Source organism: Atractosteus spatula, chromosome 4, assembly GCF_055471065.1.
Source record: "Atractosteus spatula isolate fAtrSpa1 chromosome 4, fAtrSpa1.hap1, whole genome shotgun sequence".
In the NCBI taxonomy this organism is placed as follows: domain Eukaryota; kingdom Metazoa; phylum Chordata; class Actinopteri; order Semionotiformes; family Lepisosteidae; genus Atractosteus; species Atractosteus spatula.
The window spans coordinates 52,721,386-52,740,319 of NC_142709.1; the positions used below are offsets into that span (position 1 = coordinate 52,721,386).

At 40.5% G+C, this 18,934-nt stretch overlaps 3 protein-coding genes across 19 annotated transcripts in view; 2 read left to right on the top strand and 1 right to left on the bottom strand.

Moving 5' to 3' along the window:
- The first annotated feature begins 1,229 nt into the window (after positions 1-1,229).
- Positions 1,230-7,373, top strand: leng9 (leukocyte receptor cluster (LRC) member 9). 2 transcript variants are annotated; one of them, XM_088914533.1, is made up of 5 exons: positions 1,230-1,298; positions 2,061-2,201; positions 3,895-4,009; positions 5,828-6,303; positions 6,588-7,373. In XM_088914533.1, exons 2-5 carry the CDS (start codon positions 2,063-2,065, stop codon positions 6,788-6,790), a joined length of 933 nt encoding a protein of 310 aa, XP_088770659.1. In that variant the 5' UTR covers positions 1,230-1,298; positions 2,061-2,062; the 3' UTR covers positions 6,791-7,373. The 2 variants fall into 2 exon arrangements, with proteins under 2 accessions (XP_088770659.1, XP_088770660.1); XM_088914534.1 differs by having other exon boundaries at positions 1,233-1,289.
- A 2,749-nt stretch (positions 7,374-10,122) lies between these two features.
- slc19a3a (solute carrier family 19 member 3a) lies at positions 10,123-14,825 on the top strand. The gene is made up of 5 exons (XM_088912824.1): positions 10,123-10,284; positions 11,098-11,899; positions 12,378-12,570; positions 13,417-13,558; positions 14,004-14,825. The coding sequence occupies exons 1-5, from the start codon at positions 10,138-10,140 to the stop codon at positions 14,175-14,177; spliced, it is 1,458 nt and encodes a 485-aa protein (XP_088768950.1). The 5' UTR covers positions 10,123-10,137; the 3' UTR covers positions 14,178-14,825.
- Positions 14,826-15,143: 318 nt separating this feature from the next.
- The window catches only part of agfg1a (ArfGAP with FG repeats 1a), a 45,067-nt gene continuing 41,276 nt past the window's right edge, over positions 15,144-18,934 (bottom strand). For 10 of the 16 annotated variants that reach the window (XM_088912820.1, XM_088912823.1, XM_088912822.1 and 7 more), the window contains 3 exons: positions 16,874-17,029; positions 16,674-16,768; positions 15,461-16,219 (listed from right to left, as the gene is read on the bottom strand). In XM_088912820.1, coding sequence (XP_088768946.1) covers positions 16,160-16,219; positions 16,674-16,768; positions 16,874-17,029 — 311 coding nt within the window. In that variant the 3' untranslated portion in view covers positions 15,461-16,159. Of the gene's footprint in view, positions 16,220-16,673; positions 16,769-16,873; positions 17,030-18,934 lie in introns of all 16 variants that reach the window. The other 6 variants (XM_088912821.1, XM_088912819.1, XM_088912813.1 and 3 more) reach the window with 2 other exon arrangements.

Sequence of the window (18,934 nt, forward strand, 5' to 3'; positions counted from 1 at the left end):
GCTTAACTACTAGCCAAGTCATAGTTAACCAAACGTGTTACATCTAAGCGATAAAAGCTGATCTTTTAGTATCCATAAACTTCACATTAACATGACTACAAGAGCTGTCCGGAAGGATTAAAATGGGTTTTAGCGAGTGCTCCGCTGAATACCATAGTTTCAATTTCAGACTCAGGTTTTTGTTGATTTAATATTTAATTAACAGTAAACGATCATGCAAAATCCTTTAGAGGTTTTGGAGTGAAGCAAACCGCAGCAGCAAATAAGAAACAAATGTTGCACAAAAGAACTCACCGACAACAAACGAACAGGGCCACGGCGCGCAGACGGGCACGAGCACCGAACCGGAGCCTGAATGACCGCATGACGTACGGAAGCCTCCCAGACACAAACACAGCGAACTCCTAGCGCTCCACTGGAGGACAAGGAGTGCTGAAGGTTTTCTTGCACTCCTAGTCTTCTCCATTCCTCGTCACTTTCGTTTATCGCATCGTTATCGTTTCAATTGCAATATTTTCTTACTTAGCAAAAATGAGATTGAATTACTTTTAAATTGGTAGCGAGTATGGCGTTGCATAGCTGTTTAACCAAGAAAATCAATTGAGAGCAAATAACGACAACCTGTAGATTCTCACTTGTGCAGCAGGGCATGTACTGGAGTACAATCGCAGAATTTAATCCCTTAAAATGCTGGGGTTTCATTGCCATTTACATTCAGGGACAGTAAATTTTAATGGATTTATTTATTTTATGGAACACACAGACGGAGAATAAACGGTTTTCTGGGAATAGACGCATCTAGATCATCTGTACCCTGAAATGTGACTCTACCGATGTGCTGACACATAATAGCGTCATTGTATATGATACAATCGGTCATCAAAGCTGACGAGTGCAGAAGGTCCTGTGTCTAGCAGCGCTAAGCCCAGGACGATTTAGCCCTGGAGCTAACGATCACACTGTTCAGTCTTCCTCCTTCAGAAGGGGATCGTGGAAAATGAGAACATCATCCGCGGTTACTTGTCGGCATCAGTGGATCCGTACTAAAGCCAGTGCAAGTAACAGCAGGCAGGTAATTCTATTTATTATTACGAGACGAAAGAACAATACAAACATGCTAAAAAGCTTGTCGCCGAGCGGACTAACCTTTTTGCGCTGCAAAACTACAAATCACACAATCCGCCTCGCTCAGCCTCGCCCGGTACTCTGACTCTCCGACTCATTGATCACCACGGCTGCGGGATCAAAGACAAGAAAACACGGAAGTCACCTCTGGCTGAAGTAGTGAAGTAAGCCTGGTAAAATATGTTTTCGTTGTTTGAAACAATAATTATATTGAACTGATTGTGTTTTTTTTTATCAATAGGACAATAGAATCGTATTTCCTACATTCCTTCTCTGTATACAATGTTATTGTCTTGTGATTCGGTCAGTGAAAAACTCAAATGTTTATTGCAGTTTTGTGCTGTACAGTATTATAACCTTTACCAGTGTGTTTAACCCTGGTTCTAGAAAAACACTGTGTCTGCTAGTATTCACCCAAGCTTACTTGACAAGTTTTCTTATTTATTTTTAGTCTTATTTAACTTTTTCTACGGTTAGTCCTACGTGATCAATATATCTAACTTCAAGAACAAAAGTTCCATGTAGTATGGACATGCAGAACTATAAACAGCCTCTGCTCAAACTGTGGGCTTTTGATTCTAACTGAACAGCTCTCACCTGTTGATCAGTGAGGATGTAACTATCAGACACACAACATGAGCATTTTGTCCTTCTGCAGAGATACAGTTGGTTACGTTTCAGGCAGCACACCTGAATGAGGGCAGTTCTGAAACTCAGAAACTGGAACAGGCTTGATACCAATGACAAATCCCATTCCTGACATTTGAACTGAAGGCAAATTTCAGTTTACTATTTGGGGCATATTTGTAAATCAGTGATTAAGATCAGTGTTCAGTGATTAAGAGCTTGGCTGCTGTAAGTGATCTTTTGATGGTGAATGTTATTTCCTTCTTTGGGAGAGGTGGGTGCGGAAAATCCTGCTCTGTGTTTTCCAGCGATGGCGGCAGACGGACAGTCCTTACCTTCTGCAGAGTCCAGTACGGAGCCAGAGCCCAACAACTCTGACTGCCAGCATGTGGGAGCAGGGACAGGAAATGAGGGAAACAAGCTGGAAATGTCACCAGGTGACAAGAAAGGTAAACCTGTATCACAGGAACAGGTTCTGAAGAAGAGACCTTCCTCTGTCTTTCTGTGCTCTGGGAGAGTTACAGAAATCTCGTCTCCCCCTTCTGAAATAAGATAAGATCACTTTATTGGCCATATACAGTTTCTAGCATTAGGAATGTGTCTTTTCACATACCCCAACTTGCTCTCCATGAGACACACAGACGGGGGGAGAGAGAAGCTTGGGGTCAGAGCGCAGGGTCAGCCATTTATACGGCACCCCTGGAGCAGTTGGGGTTAAGGGCCTTGCTCAGGGGCCCAACAGAGTAGGATTCCTCTGCCGGCCGCAGGATTTGAACCGGCAACCTTCCAGCCACAGGTGCAGATCCTTAGCCACGGAGCCACTACATCGCCACTGTCTAAAATCTTGACAGTGTAATAAAACTGCGCTGCGGAGCAGGAGCTGATCTTTTGGTTAGTTGGAGTATTTAACTGTGGAGGGAGTGGCGCTGTTAACACTCAGACCTCATGAGCGAGTGGGATGAAGTCCTGGAAGGGAGAGGGAGAACTACATTCACATTAGTGCTGTGATTCAGATTTCCCAAGTACCCCATCAGTCAGGCTGCCGAGGAAGAGAAGGAGAAATTTTGAACTAGCAGCAGAGGATGGCCTTGGGCACAAAGTTGCTTGATACAGGCTTGATGCTGAGAGACAATCCACCAGAGAGTCAGCCACAGGCACAACATGGCATGCAGGGTCTGGCTCATGCAGGAGGCTTGTACTTGTGCCACTAGAGTACAAAAACTCGGTTCATCTTTGTTGTAGGGAAGATCTATTCCTTCTTATTGCTCATACTGTTAAATTCTAGATAGAACTTTTTATCTGATCATTGTCATTTCTGTCTCGGGTGACATGCCTTTTTGTATACATATATATTTGTGCACCTCTCTTATTAAAACAAGGTCCTGGAGAGCCCCAGCCTCTCAGGGTTTATACATGTAGGTACAATCTCACAGAGAATGAAACATTTCCCACTTCAGAATATCATCAGCTTAATGCAGTAGACACCCTCACATATGAAATCATGAACTCTTTCCAGGATCAGGGATCATCATTCCTTACTTTGCTTGAACAGTATCCTTATTAAATTATTCCAAAACATTTTTGTAAAAAGAAATATTTGTTTATTGTGTTCTAAAAACACTTCTCAACTTCTCCAACTCTTTCTTGGGATTAGTTAACATCTACCCCCATACGTTTGTTATATTTATACGTCTATATACGTATAAAAGGAAATCCAGGTCCCAGAAGTGGGAGAGACTTTCATGACGAGGTACTTGCTGATACCCATCCAGTGTCAGACAAGTCTCCCAGCTTTCAGGACCATGAATCAGAATCTCTTTTCCTGTGCAGCAGAGGTCTGTGATAATTAAACTGTTCATTTGCTCAGGAGTGCTTGGTTTCTGTTTGAAATCTCCAGAATGTTTTAAGTCGCCTCTAAAACAAATCTATGAAGAACTTTCGAAAGCTCAGTTTTTTTTTAAGGATTGAAAAGGATGAATAATTCCAGCAGAGCACAGCATTCATTTAGCTAGGGCAGAGTTCACCTGTAATGGAAACGTGAAGGAGGGCAAAGTTGACTGTAGATACAGCCGAGCTCACAGGCATGTCAATATACGGAGAGGCGCAGCAATGCAGGTCTCAGCAGTGGATGTTTTACTGCAGTTGCAGGAAGTGAAGACAGGAGGGAGGATGTCAACACAGCAGAGAAGGAAGGACTCTGCCAGTTCTTCCTGAAGGGGAAGTGTCACTTTGGGAATCGCTGCTGGAGGTCACACAGGTCAGACCAACAAACGGACACATTCATTGATTAATTCAGCTGCTGACAGTTATTGATTGACACGTATGTAACTGATTTCCTTTTTAAGCAATTTAAAAATTTCCTTCATTTAAAGTGCGATAAGACTGAAGTTATGCTTATAGGCACCTCCCATCATCTATGTAAGCCAGTGCAGTAACTCTATCTGTGGATGGAACTGTACTTGAATTTCAGTCTAAATAGAAAAACTTGAGGTGGATATTTGATCCAAGATTGACGTTTGACCCTCATGTGCAACATATTAGAAAAAACATCCACCTCAGAAATATCGCCAGACTACATCCTATGTTGTTGCTAAAAGTTGTTGAAAAGCTAGTTAACACTTTTATCTTCTCTCAGATCGATTACTGTAATGCCCTACTTGTTGGGGTATCAAAATCCACACTGAACAAACTACAGTATGTCCAGAATTCAGCAGCCTGACAAGGTCTAGTGCAAGTGATCACATTACTCCTATCCTGGAGTCCTTGCACTGGCTTCCTATCAGGTTTTGTGTTAACTTCAAAAGCCTCATGCTCGCCTATGAGGCTCTACATGGCTGGGCATCTTTGGTATCTGTCTGACTTTCTATCATTGTACTCCCCACCTCGCAACCTTTGTTCTTCCAATTCTGTCTGTCCCATGTAGATACTATGGGTAGCAGGGCCTTCTCTCTGGAATTATATCCCAAAATATATCAGAGAGTCACCTTTCCTGAGCCCTTTCAAATCAAGGCTTCTTCTTTAGAAGCGCTTGTATTTAACCAATTCTGCATCTGCCCCATTGCTTTCCAACTGTATTCCAGACCCTTTTTGTAACTGTGTCATCCTGCTGTCTCCTCTCATCGTTTTCTTACTATAAAACGCTTTGAGAAGACACTTCTAAAGGCACTATATAAAATTAAGATTATTATTATTACTACTACTATGACTGACTACACACTATACGACTGGCACATTGGCTGACTGACATCTTCTTGGGATGCTATTCCTGATTTAACTTCCCTTTGCAGCCACCCTCAATTTGAAAACTTGAAACTTGAAAAAAACATCTGTGAGTAACAGACTTAACAAACAGAAAAATAAGATGTTGTAAAGGGCATTGGTTGACATTTGTTCTGAAAAAGTCTCCCTGAGATGAGTAAAACAGAGTGTTGGGAACAAATAGAAAAGGTTAATAGCACAGATACACCTAATGGACCCAGGGCATGAGAAATGAAGTCTTAAAAAAGAAATGTTAACATTTTCTTTTGCTCAAAACTCCTTCGAACCACTGGAATTGTTGTGGAAGTATGTGGGGCTTGAGGGTGGGAGGCAGAGTGACTCTGTCAGATGCTTTAGAGAAAGTTCTACAGAAAGGATTCTCATATTAGAGGTGATAGGCTTTTCAGGGAATGTTTGTGTTTGGATTGAGAACTGATGGATAAAGAATATAGAATACAGATACAGTAAGAAGAGTGCTCCAATTTGGATGATACAATTTAATAAGGTACTTATTAATGAGGTACTGTTCGTGATGTGCTCTAGTACAAGACCAAGCTGTAGAAATGGGTGCAAATGTTAGTCACTTTGGATAAAAGTGTCAGCCAAATGCATTAATTTTAGCATTAACATAAGCAGACAGTAATGTATTCAGTTGTCTCCTTTTTCTTTTCCAAGGTCGTTCTTTCACCTTCTCCCAATCCTAGAGGGAAGCTGGATAAGAACGAGCCTGGGGCAGAGCGGGTCTCTGGGCTTCTGTCTTTCCTTCAGCTGGAGTGCATGTGTTGATTGAACAGCTCCTCCCACTCCCTCTCCACAGCATCGCGTCCACACCGCCCGGAGCAGGCCCCAGAGACGCCGAGGGTCCGAGGGGCAGCGCGGGTGGAGAAGAAGACGAGCCCCTGCCGAAGGGCAGGACGGGGAAAGGCGGGGGCAGGGGGAGAGGGCAGCAGAGAGAGCCGGAGAGCGGCGGGGCACGAGGAAAGAAGCCCTCCATGAGAACAGCCGACGACGTCATTAGCCGTATTTTATGGGACCCCTCCGTTGATCCCTCCCAGTTCGGGGTCGGCTACCTCGACCGCTTCCTTGGGGTCCTTGAACGCCCCTTCTCTGACTTTTCATGGGACGCAGATCTGTGCAGCTCAGACTGCGCAGAGGAGTTAGCCCTTCCCAGGCACAGGATACAGTATTTCACCTACCGGGGGGCTCGTGTGTGGGATAGGAGGAGCAGACTGGACGGGGTGTTTGGGTCAACTGGGGGTCCCCTCTGCCCCCCGTTTGGGAATGAAACAACAGGTGAGCAGTGGGCAGAAGGTGAAATGGGCTTCGTTTTGGGTGTTTTTTTAATATCTTTCTCTTAACCTCTCTCTTGCCTGCCGCTCTACATTTTACTTTCTTTCTGCCTGTCCCAGAAGAAGAAAAGAAGAAGGGAGAATTTGAGTGCATGGGCCCCTGTGTCTGTGTCGACGTACCCCTGACCATATCTGTCTCCTTGGCTTGCTGTGCTCCATTCAGCCATTGTCACTTCTTTGTCAGTTGAGGCTGTGATTTAAGCATCTCAATATACTGTACCTCCACAGAGGCTGGCCAACCGCAAGCAGGAAGTAGCCACCCAGCCACGGCACGTGACCAGGATGAAGCAGGAAATGACCCACAGGAAGCAGGGAATGATGGTCAGCCGAGGCCTAGCCAGCAGCATGAAATGGGAGATTTCCCACAAAGTGCTCAAGGAACAGAAGAACAAGTACAAACAAGAGGTCCTTCTAGCCCATCTGGTACTTAGTACTCAATTGGTTTCAGGATGGCCTGGGTATCTGCTTCAACGACATGGTTGAGAATCTTGTTCTTGATTCCCATAACCCACAAAGGGGAAATAAGAAGCAAGATGCTGTAGCATCCCTGATCTCTTAAGTTAAAATCATTTAGTAGCATCTCCCCTATTCCTCTGCTCAGAAACTTACATAAACTAGTCTGTTTCTTTCACTAAAGCAAGCTGTTCTGTAAAAGGAATAATTCATTTCATGGTGTGAAGGTTAATAGTTCTCATGGAAGCTTCAGTGAGATGTCTGTCCTCTTGGGTCCTCTTTACAAGGATATAACCTACACTACAGTCCAAATGTTTACACTAAGATGAAGAATACTATATATATGTTACCCTTTGAGCAATATAAAGAAGAGCATGTATGCACTAAATTTATTATCACCCTTAAGAAATCAGCTTCATTTATATAAAGGAAATATTTCTAGATTTTCATTTCAAAATGACTTGTATCATTGGGAGTATGTGTGTGAATGAATGGTTTATTTAAAATGGCAAATACTGTATGAATTTATATCAAAATTAAAATTTAAAATATTTAAGATTATTTTGTTTCTTAATATAATTGCATTATAGCTGACAGATATGGTATCTATGCATGGATCACTGGGGGTTTTACATAAGAACCATTTAATTTGTCAAACGTATACACAGGTGACAAGTAAAAAAACAAGAACCACAGAATGCCTGTGTAAATAAATCTCAAAAAGATCCCTTCAGCCATCTTCTCTCTGGCATATATTGGTAGCAATGAAAAGAATTTCTAGCATATAGAATTCATTCATGACTGGATGACCACATAGAGAAGGGTTAATACAGACATTGTGGGGCTTTTCCCCTTAATACATTCTAACTAGGGTAAGGACTCCTGTTTTTTGACAGTTTTCACATCATGCTTTCGTATGTTGATTTCATTATGGTATAAATAATTCCTCTTTGATAATTCCTCCTACAACTGTTTACTTATGGTATTCCTTCAACTCAGTCATTTTCGAACTGGTTTATCCAGTACAGGTTTGTGGGGGAGCCAGACCCTATCCCAGCAAGCAATGGGTCTAAAACAGAAATGCACCCTGGACATGAGGCCAGTTCATCACAGGCACACACACGCAGCCATAAAAACACATACACTCACACAAGGGCCAATTTTCCCTGAAGCCAAATAACCTACCAGTGTCTGTGATGGAGGAGTCCTGGGAACTGCTTCCAAGTCTTGTCTGTCTGTTTACAGGCCCTGAATTGGACCAAACATATCTGGATGAAATGAAATGTTAATCCAGAAACACGACACAGGGCTGGGGATGTGATGCGCTGAGAAATGCTTCTCAACTGCGAGAAACATTTCTAGAGCAAAGGTCTGGATATAGTATTTTTACTATTTTTACTATATGGGTACCTAAATGAGATGGGCTCCATTTGGCTTGGATCTACAGACCCTTTCAAAAACTAGAATGGAAGAGGAATAAAAGGCAGATATAGAGGGAACGGAGTCAAAAACAGAACCTAGGGCAAAGACAAAATGTCAAAGGGCCAGGTTATTAAACCAAAATGCCAGAAGTATTACATTACTACATTAGCATTACAGCATTCAGCATTACCAGAATTTATGTTGCCATCGGTATCAATGAAACATGGTGACAAGTATAACATTTGTGGTGAAGGTGTGGCACTACACAGAAAGAACATTTGAGACAATCAGCTTAGATGATTCAAAGGCTTTCAATAAACCAACCCAAATGCTCAGTGTTAGAAGTTTGCTACGAGCCACCACATTCAGCCATCAATTACAGTGCAGGCTTATATCATGAAATCAGGGACAGAAGAAGCACTCATTATAGGAGATTTTTACTTTCCGTAGATTGGATAAAACCATTGGGACAGCATCTGAAATTGAGGAAGACATCCATGAAATAAAATTCCGTTTATGTTGGAATGTCATTTTACATTAAGTACAGAGCTTAAATAATGGGTTAAGGTAAATTTCACATTAAGATTTCATTTTGAACTTTGTGTATAAGTTTGGTCATCACAATGCAAAAACCATATGCATATTCTGCTTTGGAATAATTCCTGAGAAGAGCGACCAGATACATTTTCAAGATTAAAGGAATGTCTTACAATGACACGCTAAGGTGAATCTTTTTAGCCCCGAACAAAAACTATGAAAGGATCAGATTCAAGCCTTTCAAAATCCTCACAGTCAAAACCAGTGGACTAATCAACAGTGAAACGTGAACACCAGGACAAAAATAGAAAGTAAAGGGAAATACACATAAAACTTAAGTGGAGCACAATTTTATACAGGGTTGGAATATGGACCAATCCAAGCAGCCATGTAATGGAAGCCAATACCGTTTCTGGAATCTTGCAAGAAACGGCAGGATGTGATCCTATGATCAATTAACTACTAGCAACCTAATGAGCAAGATGGACGGAATGGCTTTCTTCTGTTTTTTGTTCTTTTTTGTCTTAGAACTATTGGGGGCATGGGATTTGGGGGGTAAGGTCCTTTCCCCTGTATTTTGTTTGTGGTTCCATGGGATTGGAGATGAACCTGAACACACTGAGAGTCTGGAAGAGAGTCCTGGGAGTTACTGTTCTCCTGAGTCCATCTACCACTAGGTAGAGCTTTTACAGTTAGACCCAGTGGTGAGCACACATTCCTGGCTCCTTGTCCTTCTGAACTTACACAAGCACGTACTGTGCAAGAGCTACAGTATGGAAATACATAAACCCTTGTAAACAGGGCTGTATTTCAAAGGTTTAGGAGGGGAAGGTTGTTAAAGTGTAGTCATGTAAACACCTTTATCTTGTGATAAAGTAATTCACTAGAACATGTTGCCTCAATTGTGTAGAAAAATCTGTTCCATCTGGGTTACACAGTAATCACCACAAATCTTGGAAGAAAATGATTTTCAAAAGGAATTCATGTAAACATAACATGCTCTTGTGCTTATTGTACTAAAAAGACCTATAAAGTAGATTAGGGTTTATACAGTTAATCTTCCTTAACTCAAGAACCTATGTGTTCCTCAATTATTTTCTTAAAATCATTTTTGTCTATGTTCTCCCAACACCCACAAATATTTAGGGAGAGGACGTCTACATCCGTATATTTTCATGAGAATATACAGGAAATCTGTACGAAAATAAAGATAAAAAAAAATGTCCACGATTCCCTGCTGCACTTTGACCAGATTGCTCATTAACAGTTTGCACTTATATTAACAAGAAGCCGGAAAAGCCTGAGTACTAGTTATTTCACACAGTATTAATAGTGCGAGTCAATTCAAAGGAAGTCTGAAGCCACCATGGAGACATTGAAGAGGTTACAGTCAGGCTGGTGGTTTCCTACTGTGGTCCTATGTGTATATGGATTCTTCACCACAGTGAAACCAATAGAGCCATTTCTGACTCCATATCTCACAGGACCGGATAAAAACCTAACGACAGAAGAGGTACAGTAAGCCTGCGTGAGTTCTCTACTGAAAAGTGTATAAGGTATTTGTAAGCTTTATGTATGCACGGTTCTCATTTAAAAAAAAGACTTTGTGAAACAAAGTTTACGTTTTATGCACAATTAAAGCTAAGTTGCAACAGATCATTAGACTTCTAAAACTTGATCTGTTTGAGGTGTAAATTAAAGATTTTTGGACATGTGCATCTGGAAGAGAGTCTAGGATCTGATGGCAAGCTGGTCTCCTGTAACATCCTTGGCCAAGCGAAAGAAAAAGGTGAAGAAGTTAAAGATTTAAACCCTGGGATGAAATCTGTTTTATGTGAAAGATTTGCTATGGAAATACAATTTTATTTCTAGATGTTTTAGAGCTTTTTTCAACAGGCAGGGGTAAATTAAACTGAGTGCAGGCATTAGTCATTTTAAAAGAATGAGGGGAACAAGTCGTGTGTGGTGTTTTAGGACTGACTGATAAAAGTTCAGTATCTGTTCTATTCATGTGTCTGGATTGCTGTTGCATGCAGAACTGTAAACTACATGTTATACCAACTTTAGTAAGTTGGTATGGACTTTGTTATAGACCTTAGTAACTTCCTCTGCCTACTGTTTATCGACCGTGAATATCCTGCAGAAGAAAGATGGACATTCAATAAACCCATCTGATCATGCCTATCAATGCAGGTGACAGGATGACTTAGCAGAAGGACTGACACTGTCAGGTCATATTTCAGTCTGCTTAGGACCACAATAGCTTTGGTCTTAGTTGAGGAAATACTAAAAAAAACATCATTCTAATTCACAATGTCTGTTTCAGGTAACAAATAAAGTTTTTCCAGTGTGGACATACTCTTATTTGATTGTCCTGATCCCAGCGTTCCTGGCAACTGACTATCTACGATATAAACCAGTTATCATTTTACAAGGGCTCAACTTGATTATTACAACATTAATGCTCTTGTGGGCTGAAGGAGTGCTGGCTATGCAGTTTATGGAGTTCTTCTACGGAATGGTAACTGCCATGGATGTGGCATACTTCTCCTACATCTACAGTGTCGTAGAATTGGAGCACTACCAGAAGGTGACCAGCTATTGCAGGAGCGTACAGCTTGTTGGTTACACTGTAGGCTCCGTGCTGGGTCAGGTCTTGGTTACTTTCAGTCTCATGTCTTATTTTTACATCCTCGTCATGACACTAGTCTTCATATGCATCGCTCTCCTTTCCTCCTGTTTCCTGCCCATGCCGAAGAGAAGCATTTTCTTCCACCGGAAGGAGACTCTTCAGGATGGAGGACAGACTCAGGCACCTTCACCCCAGCACCGTGACCCAGACACTCCTGAGGGGGCTTGTCAAACCGACGTGGGTGGGACAGTACTCTCCAATGGCAAACACAAGGAAAATGAACACAGTTTTGTCAGCATCCTCGCACAGCTGTGGTTCGACTTCCTTCAGTGCTATTCTACAAAGCAGCTGGTTTACTGGTCACTGTGGTGGGCCTTGGCTACATGTGGATACAATCAAACAGTGAACTATGTACAGGTGCTGTGGGAACATATAGAACCCTCTCAGAATTTCACAGCATACAACGGAGGTGTGGAAGCAGTTTCAAGTCTCTTCGGTATGAATTTTATAATTGTATTACACGTTCTAAACAAACAAAACAGAATACATATGGGTAACCTCATAGCTCATATTTTCCACCGTCAGACATTCATCCAATCACATTAGGACCAATGACAGAAATTCCCATTGATTACAACAATGGCTAAAAGAAATTATTCTTTTATAGACATTTCTTTATCAGTTTAATCCATTAATGTTAAACAGCCTTACATTGTCTTAATTAAATCATATATTAGTTTACTAAGTCTTCTGAATAATTTTGGAGGCTAACGATATTGGCCCTACTTGTGTAAATAAATGTTTAGGACACTGAATGCTGTATTACATATTAGGTGATCACTACTGGTTCGTAGGGGCTTGCATGAAATGTGATTTGATTCTGTTTCTTCAGAAAATTTACTTGGGGTTTTAAGTCAACTATGCTTCAAAGACGGCATCAATGGATTCTTAATGGCCTTGTTTTCTATCTGCAGGAGCAGCTTCAGCCTACGCCATTGGCTTCACAGAAGTAGATTGGACCATGTGGGGCGAACTGGCCTTAGGCTTATTCTCTGCCCTCAGTGCTGCTGCCCTGTACCTCATGACATTCACCGACATCATATGGGTTTGCTACACAGGCTACACCGTGTTTAAGGCCTTGTACATGCTGCTCATAACCATAGCCATGTAAGGGTGTGGAATATCAACTCTTTCAACTCAATACAAAATAAGAACATAAGAAAGATTAAAAGGGTGGCCTAGTGGCTAGCATTGCTGCCTTGCAGAGCTGGGGCCCCCAGTTCAATTCCTGGGGTACTGTCTGCATAGAGTTTGTATGTTTGCCCTGCATTTCTATGGATTACCTCTAGGTGCTTTAACTAATTCCCACAGTCCAAAGACATGCTGGTACAGTAGGTTAAATGGTTTCTGGGAAAACCTGGCTTGGTGTGGGTGTGTACCCTGCGATGGACTGGCATCCCATCAAGGGTGTATCCTGCCTTGCGTCTGTTGCTTGCTGGGATAGGCTCTTGGCTTCCATGAGCCTGAATTAGATAAGCAGTTATTGAAAATAACATGAGGGTGATGATGATGTAAAGAAAGTTTACACAGGAGAGGAAATAATTTTGCCCTTCTGACGTTTGGAACTAATTGAGGAACTCAATCAGTTTCTAGCTATTTGTAGAAGGAGCCAGGATATCAGCTTCAACAACATGGCTGTGGAGCTAGTTCCAGACTCCCAGAGCTCTCCACATCAAAATCAATCTCCTGTACTTTGTCTTAATATGCACTTCTGTGTAGCCTCCACCTGTGCCCTCTGAAAACAAAATCACATCTCTCAGTGCCTCTGCGAATTTTACTGGGATTAAATATAAAAAGGTGAAAAAATCCTATTAACCATAAATTAATGGCAAAATTGAATAAATATAATGAACTGTTTGGTGAAAGTTGTGCTAATCATAATTGAAAATGAATCTTATTGTTGTTTTAAGAGCTTACCCTTGAACACACATATATGAATCCTTATCTTCTTAGGTTTCAGATTGCTGCTCACCTATCCATGGAACGATATGCTTTAGTCTTTGGAGCAAACAACTTTGGTGCTTTAGTTCTTCAGACCATTCTAACGGTCATTGTTGTGGATTCCAGAGGTCTTGGTTTGGACATTATTCCACAGGTATTTATTTCCATTTCATATCCAGCTCACAGTAAATACAATGACCAAGTTCTTCAGTTAAGCTCATGTTCATTAACTGCACTAAAGCACAGAAAAGGAAAAGCAGGAGCACAAAAGCTCTATGATTTTCTCTGTATTTAATTTTGACAGGACTATTAAAAGTAATTCATTGCAAAAGGTAGAAATTTTATATAATTAATCATGCAATACAGCACATAACATGTAGCATAGCATATCTAAAAACTATTTACATTTAAAGAAGACCAATTGATAGATATGTAATGGTTATATGAATTAAAAATCTCTCCAAAAAGCGTTAGCAAAGAAAATTCAAAGGCACAGATTTGACTTGGAGATGAGCTGCTGAGTGTTTCTTAATGTTTTCAAAAATTCATCTAGGTGTTTCAAGACACTGAAAGTCCCTAATTGTTTTTTTACCTTTCAGTTTATCATTTACGGAAGCTATTTTGCAGCTATTGCTGCCCTGTTTCTCTTGAGAGGGATATACACTCTGGTTCACGAAAGAAGCAAACGCAACATGGAGGAGGTGCCCGAACCCAACCAAGGATGGGATGCTGAAGACCTCGATGGGGACAACATTCTGTCACAGAGATTGTGATGCACGGGGTGTGGAACGTTGTCTATACTGCTATGACTGATGCATAGAAAGAATATCATGAAAGACCACCCTCCTGGCAGAAGTTAAATGTTGCAACATCTGGTGAAGATACCCAAGTACCATTAAGTATTGATTAGCACTGACCTTGCCTTCTAAGGGATTGTGTGCACCTAAACCAGCACCCTTCAACTTCTCCACACATGTACTCATCCATTTGTGGACAACATGGTGAAGGATGATTCACCTGATCAGATCACATTTTGCAGTAGTCCATTGCTTGAGCTGTTTCACCATTGGACTTGCAAACATGCGTTTATGATGAGCAGGTTGTGCATTGCAGTCTCACTATGGTATCCCCCTCTCATTTTAATGTTTTGAAGAAACTAGGTCCAGGTTGAAAGGTTTTGCCCTGCACTTTAAATTAATGTACAGATATTGTCCTGGAGAAAGCGTATTCACCCACTGCAGCCCCTTGCTGATCATTTCAGTTGCTCTGAGTTCCATATGGACATCGCCTTAGACACGTTCTTGTGAAACATCAGCAATTTGAAATGTTTGGCGTAACTACAGCCCCCCAATAATCACCCTGCTATCAGAGTCACTGAGGTCTCCTCCTAAAGCCATGCTGGCCATAATTACTGGTGACCACTCCTGTCCAGCATTCTGATACAAGACCTTAAATATACTGGATTATTTGCTTAATTAATACATTTGCCACATCTGTGTGGAACCCCTTGCTTTCAATATCAGTTTCTATTTTGTGGCCAATACCTGGATTAAGACTACATGCACTGTTTTAGTACCCTCATTATAGGGAATAAGGGAATTTATATTATGTTTGTCTCAAGCCTTGCTCAAATTTAATACAAACCACTACTAATTAGGAAATCAAGAAAGACGTTGATTGGATTAAACCAATTGGATTAGATGGAGACTGGCTTGCTAAATAACAAATGGATTCAAATAAGTGAAAAGACTTGTTTTAACTTTATTTTTCTTAAAAGTAAAAACTAAAAGTACAAGGCAGATGAAAAGTGCTATTACAATAAAACTAGTTAAATGTTGTAATATTTGAAATGTCACCAGGCAATCATTACTTGCTCCTACAGAGAGTAAATGGGATTTTAATTATGAAATTGAAAGCAGTGCTGTGCAGCACAGCCCAACGTAAGTATTGCAAGGGTGCAAGATCTTTAAATTTATGGGCATTTACAAATCTTTTTTTCACAAAACGTTTCAACACAAGAAAATGAATTGTACAGAAATACAAAAAAATTGAACGGTTTAGTTAAAATCCATTTTAATATATATACACATTAACTTAATCTTTGTAACACCCAACATATGTGGTCTTCATGTCACCACCTGAAAGACTAGATCAGAATCAAGCGCTTAGGCTTATCTCCCCCTTTACTTGCGAGATGTCACCATACAATGCACAGGGTATTTCATGGAAGAAAATACTTTTTTTTTTACTTGGGAACTGAATACAATCTTTATCTTTTTTTAAATATATGTCTACTAATCCAAACTTATCTTACTGATTTTGGTTATTCATTAAATTGATACAGTAACGTTCAGTAGCCCATTACTTTTCCCAGTAACATTTCTGACTTAACATACATGTGTTAAAGATACAAATACTGATATGCACAAATAGCTAAATTTCTAAGAAAAATATGTACAGTACTGCAGCATAATGAATGTGGTTTGCAATAACTTAGTATTAGCCAGTTTCAATTTACATGATGCGGCTATGAGATTCATTTGCCAGTTCACAGGTTAAATAAAGGATGTCGAGGAGAAATGCCCCCACTTCTGCACATATTATCTTGTTTTGTTTTGTCGTCGTTGTTGTTTTTATATTTTCATACAAAATACAAGTTTTAGAAACTGTTGTGTTTAAAGCTAACTGTGAAACAAAACAGTGCAAGAGGTGCAAAGATGCTGAGTGACCACATCCTAGCTGTTATGTGTGCGGGCTATAAGAAGGGATTGGTAGAAGAACTTCCTGCTGGGAACTGGCCTGCAGGCGCTCCTGCCTAAGAGGAAAGAGAAAAGCGTCTTGAGAACCAGGAGATGCAAGTGTATAAGATGCTTTCGGTATTTACAAACTACCTGTATTTCAACCCTCAGCATTGATCTTTCTTGCAAAACAGTCCAGAGACATTAAAGAAACAATGCAGAGTCATGCATAAATCAGCACCAATATTTCTATTAAGAACCTGAGATGGGTTTGCACAGCAATGTCAGGAACGGCCAAAGGACCAAAGGTTTGACATTTTGAATTTACAAATACACTATATAGATGTTTTCTTTACTTGTGACCTACTATCTGCAGTGACTATTGTCACAGACTATTGCCTACTGATAAATCTATTGTATGTTAATGCATCATTGTCAGATATTTTTATATTTTGTGTAAAGAATTAGCACAGTCAAGCTAATGCATGTCATTAGCGTGTAACCATTAGTACCCAGGTATATAGAACGTACCATGAAAGGATTACTAGAAACTCCTGGGGCTGCCATGGACTGCCCAAATGAGGGCACCACTGGCTTTGCTTGTCCGAAGGCTCCAAACCCTGCACCTTACAAATTAGAAAGCAGAAATCATTAACCGTAATCAACAGATGGCCACTAGGCTTGCCTGTGCTACTGCGGCTCTTGTCCAGCATGGACAGCTAGTTTCTTACCGTTGGGCTGCTGTTGGTAGGTGGCCTGCGGTGGAAATGCTGCCTGGCCGGGGAACGGTGGCTGTTGAAATGTCCCACTGAAACTGGTTGGAAGATTGTAGGTAGTTGTTGCTCCAAACCCAGCGGGCATGCTCATGGAGCCAGTGCCAAAACTAGCTGAAAAAAAGTACAAAAAAGTTAACACTTCCAATTATGTTTTCTTACAGAATATACATTTACGCTGCTGTATACCAAACATGTAAGGATCAAGTGGAATAACATAATAAGTTTCAAATATATAGATCGGTCACAGTCATGTTTAGTTTAAAAATACTTTTTATTTATGATTAGTATTAATTGACTAGGACTTATCTGCTTTACTTGTTTTTAAACTTTTTTTATACATGGACTTTACCATGAGAACAATAGGTTGTTGAAGTCCTGTTATCCTATGGTATAAGATGATGTATTCTGAGCAACAAAAATGTATCAAACTTTGTGTATAGCTTTACAGAAGTATACAGATTTTGGATATTGATTAAATATTTCTGCATCATTTGATTCATTGATCTTTCAAGTGAAGTCTGACCATAACAAGTGAAGAAAAGCATTGAAAAGTTAATGCTGTCAATGAAACACTCAAGTGAGTGTTGCATAAGTACTAAATTAGAGCTGACTGGATACAGGACATGCTCACATCCAGCAAATTCTAACCTGGCAAGATGCTGCATCCTAACAGCCTATAAATGATGGGCTACAATCTTGGAGAACATAAATTACAACCCCCCCCCCCCCCCCCAAGATCCAAATACAGTGGTCTGGGCAAGAGTGTCTAGTCACTACTGAACTTTATCGGTACTGGTCGACAGCTATCTCACTGCATTGTTACATGGATCAAGTTCTCACTCGTTGCCCTCATCATAAAGAGGCAACAGTACATGTTCTCAAGGTGTTTATGTAACAGCTGCAGTGTTGTTGCATGAGCATCTGACAGTTAAACCATAGATGCCTTCTGTGACTGACTTAAGCCCTAGGCATCTAGGACTCGGGGACCCATGAACAGGTGCTCTTCCAGGCTCTATGAAAGGAATAGGACAAAATCACACCAGACAGCTTCTTCAACCTGGTGCAAAGCGTGAGTCAGATGTACAGCTTTTATTGCTTCAAATGTCAGACATAATGAACTACTACCCACTTACTTTTGTAGAGCCTGGTTTTCTTACATGTTTAGACATTGTGTGCCTCAGTCTCAAAGAAATCTGTAAAGTGGGATTATGAGGGATGTGTGGGCAGTTTGTGGTTTCTGCAGGTCAGAAATGTTTTCTGTGCTAGAGTTTAAACATACATTCCTTCCAAATACATACATTTTCCCCTAGTAATAAACTTATTTCAAAGCCACACTTACTTCTTGCATGCCTACATTTTCAATTTAGACCCTCTGTTGGTGACAAATGGTGGTCATCATAATGACTTTTTACTGTGGTAATTACAAACTTATTGGAAAGTCATCTAAGCTTACAGCTGGAGGATTATATTCGCCTGTACATACTGTATATGTGCCAACTGCTACAATATCATGTCTGATCAATAACATCTCAGTGCCCATGCTACAAAAAGATGCTCAAATCATTTTCCTGATGACTTTCAATTTTGTAGTTATAGGTGGTGTTCCTTTTGATGCTCAGAATACGGAAAAGTCCTTTTGAAAAAGTGACTAAAAATTCTAAATCTAAAATGAAGCATGCTCTTAGACCAACTTTCATAAGAAACCCTTTCGGTATTAAAAAGATTGCTCTGAAACAATATACTGGTACTTGTTTACTAGAGAATAATTAATAATAATAAATTCAATCATTAGATTTGAACAAACAAAATGAAGGACAAATGCTGCAGATGAAATGCCAACTGGATACTAAAGAAAAAAACAAGTGTATAAGGTTAGCAGTAAAAAATGAGTCAAGTTTCTGACAAAGTGTCTACCTTGTCAACCTTTTGCACAAATAACCTACATCACGAAACACACAATCTTATCAAAGTTTAAACACTTGAAACCAAAGAGATGGGAAAGGGCACTCAAGCTAC